Consider the following 5,518-nt stretch of genomic DNA (forward strand, 5'->3'; position numbering starts at 1 on the left):
AAGGTCGGGACGTGACGTGCGTACCTTCGTGAGGCCACGGCAAACTATGCGTAGGACACTATGCTATGCTCCGTGCATTATCCAAGGAGTACGAAAGCCAGTAGCAAATTTCAGAGGAACCAAGTCAGAAGTTTCGACTAAGCACGGCCACTTTGGATGCAACGCCCCATTACCGTATCTCTCACGGTGCCACGTCCACACGGCTTCAGACCTGGTCCGTAACGCAATCTTCAACACGTCCCACTCCTTTTTTTCTTCTTCTTTTTTCAATACGATCCGAAAAACGGACCGCTGTCAAATGATAACGGAACAGAAACAAACATTTACGCAGGTAACGCCGGAATTACGTCCTCATCAAAGTCAGATTGCTTTATTTATAAAACGGGACGAAGGGCTGTTTCGAGATCAAAGTCAGATTACAAGAGGGGCGAGGGGCAAAGTAACTTCAATTTCCCACACTTGATCTCAGCGTCAGGTAGTATATTACATCCAACGAGCAGAGTTGCATTCTATGGTAGCAGAGAAAAACAATAATGAGAAAAGAAAAAGAAAAACCTTTCTAACAGTATAACAAACCTGATAGGAACACAAGCGCAGCAATCTAAAATTTACAACACACTACAGGCGCTGATAGACAGGCAGCACCCTGTTTCTGCTTCAGCGCCGCAGCGGCGGAAAAAAAGGATCTCTCTATATATATGTCGGACATTGACAGGAAGTAACAATCAACAAATGCCACACACCGGTCGAAGCGGCTACCGTTCCGGTTTGTCGGATCGGATGCCATCACACGGCCTGGAGCTTCTGCTCGTCCACCGATTCCACGGGAAGGACCGCGGGCTCCCAGGAGGAGTGATCATCAAGATGGATCTTGGCGTACTCGCTCACCAGCCCGTTCCTCTCCTCCCACATGATGGCCTTCCTCTCCTCCTCGGCCCTGTCCACCTTGTCCTTGGCCATGGAGCCCATGTCGCCCGCCGCCTTGGTCACCATGCCGAACGCGCTGGTCAGCCAGGAGGCGCCGGCCGAGACGTACTGGTTGCCCATGAGGGCCGAGCCCGCGACGCTCGCCTTCTGCTCGGCGGCGGCCAGGGCAGACCTCGTGAGCTCCGACACCTGGTACCGCTCGTCCACCTCCTTGACCTTGCTGCCGACGACCGCCCGGCCCAGGCTGATCTTCTCGCTCAGCCCGTACTGGTGGTCTAGAGACACGACGGTGGCGGTGGCAGTGGACATGATGTTGTGACGCTCGTCGAAAGACCTTGCCATGTTGAGTGCGTCCTTGCTGAGCACAAAACCCTTGGCCATCATGCTGCTCACAACATCCTCCGCCTTCCTGACTGCAGATTCAGCAGAGGGAGAATTTTCTCCCTGCACCCACAAGGACGTGCACAAAACTTCAGAAGAGTGAAATATCAATGCATATTATTAAAGGTAGTCAGGGTAGTGACCGCAGTTGCAGGAGACTGATTTGAGATACAATTCATACAGCATCTTTATCTATCCTCGTTGACATAGAAATGTTCTTTACCATGGTAAGAAACTGAAACAATGTTACTGGAAGTTTAATACTGCAATATCTGACATTTGAATTGCTAAACTTAAAAAAATGCTGCTCCAGAGAGGAAGAAACCACGTCTATAGAAAGCCATTAAAGAGTAAGAGCAAGAAAAAGAAATATTATTTCTACCCCAAGTTGTGCTATTAAAAGAATGCACCATATTCTTGATTGGAAACAGTTGTAGTATTCATATAGTTCCTTTTCAGTTTCAGAGATTAAAAAAATCCCAGGCCTGAAAGCAAGTTCTTTCCAGTTTAACACAACTTAAAATAATGGGCATGCAGTTCAAACATTAAAACATTCTTACCAGTAATTGTTTGCGGGCTTCAGGAGGCAACTGATAGTTCTCAACTGGAGTTATGATGACATGAAGATCAACAATCGTTGCCCCCTGTAAATTAGCAATCCATGATTATAAGCCAAATCCCCAGAGAGCAGTGAGATGAAATATCACCAAGTAATAAGTTTCAGGAGCTCGAACGTACTGAGAGAAGCACAGCAGTGTCTGCTCCTTGTGAGTCCTTAAATGTGACGTACGCAAGTTGTGACCAATCAGTTTCGCTGATGAAAACACAAGCAAATATTTAAGAAAACACTCTTCTGCTCCAATGAAAACAGACGCTGCAATAAGTAATCATGAATTACCTTTGCATTTCAACATATTCTATATCACCAGAGAAAGAGAAGAACTCTGTGATCTCCCTTTTTGAGGCACTCAATGAAATATTGCCAACTTTTACTGTCCTCACCTGCAACAGAATATCAATGATGAGAAAATGGGATATTGCTAGTGCTACTTTAACACAGGGGAGGTGATAAGATGGACTGTCGTCATTTTACATCTCACGATAACGGACGACTCAGATATTGCTAGTGCTACTTTAGCACAGAGGAGGTGATAAGATGGACCGTAGTGATTATACATCTACCGAAAATGAACAAATGGTAAATGAGACGCTAGTGCTACTTTCGCACACAGGAGGAGACAAGATGCACGATTGTAGTAATTGTATATTTTTGGATAAAGAGTTGACACATTTTAGCATTCCTGAAACCCAAACTTTCCAGCGTTTACAGAACAGTCTCATTCTGAAAAAATGTTAAATGACTCAAACCAACAACACAAGTATGAATGGTGGGACAACATTGGACAGAATGGATTTGGCAATGTAGGTAGAAAAATAGCTGTCAGGACCGAGGAACATCAACTGGGTAATAAAATTATCCTTTTCGAACTATACAGAAGGGAGAAGACATTTAACTCAACAAAAGTTACATTTCCATTTGGCATATACTAAACAAACATTGTATGATAAATGAAAATGAGCAGTGCGATGTATTCCCAGGTGTCACGATCAATTATTACGAGAGAAGAAATTTAACTAAAAAGTCGCATTTCTATTTGGATTTGCATATACTCCCTCCGTTTCTAAATATAAGCCTTTTTAGATATTTCAGTACGGACTACATTCGGATGTACACAGACATATTTTAGAGTGTAGATTCGCTCGTTTTGCTTTGTATGTAGCTGGTATTGGAATCTCTAAAGGGGGTTGTATTTAGAAACGGAGGGAGTATTAAAGAAACTTTGTATATGATGGATGAAGATGGGAAGTGTAATGTAGTCACAGGTGTCATGATAAATTATTAACAGGAGACCACATGCTAAACTTTAGTTAAAAATGTTATTCCAGGAGCTATAATTATAAACAGACGTATATTCAACCAGCTCAAGTCAGATTGGTGAATATTAGCAGCCAAGACCAGGTGGAAAACACAGTACTAGTAGTATGTGTAGCCACAGGAAATTATGAACCCGTGATAAACATTAACCAAGTTAGTCGGTTGATTATCAGGTTATACTTATTATAACCGACGCGGAAAGAATACAGTAGATAGCACTATGTGAATCAATGAGAATCATACTACAATGAATAAGATAACGATGACAGCACAGAACAGGGTCATTTAGGAATCGTGCTGTTGTACAATTAGGGCTGCAAAAGTAATGCATGGCAGCTGCCCTGTTACCAGGAGTGGTTAATTTTTTCCCTTAAATGCAAAAAGGAACAGAGTGCATTCGTTGGCCGAAAATATAAGTCCCATAACTGATACTCTAGCCTAGGCAGGAGCCCAAATCATCTAGTATTTGCTGTGAAAGGTAATAGTATGACAGCTGCAATTTCCCAACAGAAACTAGAAGCTGAAGGTGAAGACCAGATCTACCAGCCAGTTTTTAACCCACGGCAAACGTGAAACGAGTCCTGCCTACAGGCAGACACCGAATCCACATTCTATAGCAAACGCCGGAAATCTGGCGGAAAGATCGCCTGGCTTCCTCTACATGTACATCTAGAGGGAGCTGGTCAGCATTGCGGTTGCGGCGGAGTTACCGAGGAGCAGAGCAGACAGCTCACCCACCGCCGGGCCGTTGACCCGCATTGCGCTAGGCAAGGTAGCCTTTTTGGGGCAGGGGAACGCGCGGAATCTAGCAGAAAAGCAGCAGCGAGGGGAGGCGAGGCGAGGCGAGGCTCGTCCTCGTGGCTTGCGGCGAGGACCAGGGGCGAGCAAGATCCTCGTCGCATCCCATGACCTCCAACCCGGAGCTCTGGTACGAGAAGAGACGGCCGCCGCGCGAGCGCGACGGAGGAGCGGCGTCTCCGGGATGAAGAGGGAGAGGAGGATAAGGCCGTGTAGTCGTAAGAGAGAGAGAGAGAGAGAGGGAGAGAGAGAGAGAGATTGCTCGGGCTCGCACCTCCATTGCGGCCGCGGGATCTCGCGGGAAGCGAGCTTCGCGGCCGGGAATCTGTCGGCTGAGGACGACGAGGGGGGGAGTGGTGAATTTGGCGGTGTCGGCGGGCGGAGGAGAGGGGGGGCGAGGGTGGACTCTGGCCCGGGAGGGGAGGAGGAGGAGGCGGGGTCGGGTGGGTGGTTGCCGCTTTCAGCTCTCGTTTTCGTGGCGAGTTGTAAGTAAGTTGTAACGTAACGATGGGCGTTGGTTGGTTGGTTCAAAAAAGAAAGGAGGAGTACGTGCTCCGTGCCCGTGGTGGACTGCCAAACCCGATGCGCGTCGGCGCTGGCGCGGCACGGCAGAGGTGGTGCTGGGCCGGTCGCACGCACGCACGCACGGCCGGGTCGGGTAGGTCAGCTGCCGTGTGCTGGATCCGTGATCGGGAGCCGGAACGTCACCGGATTTCTACCTTTCGTTCTTACTCCGATAAATAAATTATTATATATCTGTTTTCTATTTATTTATTTTAACAATCGATGAACGATCTGTTGTTTTGTACAGCACGTACGTACGTACGTATACGCTTGTGTTGGATCCGACGTCGTGCCAAACTACGCGTTTTTCGGCGCACAGCGCACGCAAATCTCCAAATTTCCCCGGGAAAAGCCAGGCGAGGTCGCCATTCTGCAGCGAAATCACGGGCGGGGACGGCTCTTGTTACCGCGTTCTCTTCAGAGTTGGACCAGATCAGTCAGAAGGCTTGTTAGATAAAACAAGATCAAAGAGACACAAGAGTCATAAATTTTTACGTGAAAACCCTTACGGGAAAAAACCACGGACGCACGCAGGCGTAATCACTATGAGGATGGAGTATTACAAGCACGAGACGACAGACCGTCTTTAGGTGCGACTACATGAAGTATATAAGAGGGGCAATACATGAGGATCCTTGGAGGACAAGTAAACGAGTTGTACTCGTACGCGTCGGTACCAACGCAAAGGCCCACACCATTTGTACTATGTCTAATTTAATACGATAGAATTTGGATCATAATTTAACAGATGGTTTTTCAGAGTTGTTCCTTCGACCCGTTCTTGCGCGGCTTATTACGCAGCCATCTCAACCGTTTCTGGAATGACGACGAGGAAGAAGAGCGCGCGTGTCACCTTGATCGTAGGGAAATGACGAGCACGGTACCCACGCCATTATTCATGCCTTTTTCTTC

The 5,518-nt window shown here is 47.1% G+C and overlaps 1 protein-coding gene across 1 annotated transcript; it reads right to left on the reverse strand.

Moving 5' to 3' along the window:
* Positions 1-430: 430 nt before the first annotated feature.
* On the reverse strand, positions 431-4,513 carry LOC123447504 (binding partner of ACD11 1-like). The gene is made up of 5 exons (XM_045124112.1): positions 4,317-4,513; positions 2,207-2,310; positions 2,047-2,122; positions 1,869-1,952; positions 431-1,371 (listed from the first exon to the last, which is right to left on the reverse strand). The coding sequence occupies exons 1-5, from the start codon at positions 4,320-4,322 to the stop codon at positions 787-789; spliced, it is 855 nt and encodes a 284-aa protein (XP_044980047.1). The 5' UTR covers positions 4,323-4,513; the 3' UTR covers positions 431-786.
* Positions 4,514-5,518: the final 1,005 nt, after the last annotated feature.

Source organism: Hordeum vulgare, chromosome 4H (assembly GCF_904849725.1).
Source record: "Hordeum vulgare subsp. vulgare chromosome 4H, MorexV3_pseudomolecules_assembly, whole genome shotgun sequence".
Lineage (NCBI taxonomy): Eukaryota > Viridiplantae > Streptophyta > Magnoliopsida > Poales > Poaceae > Hordeum > Hordeum vulgare.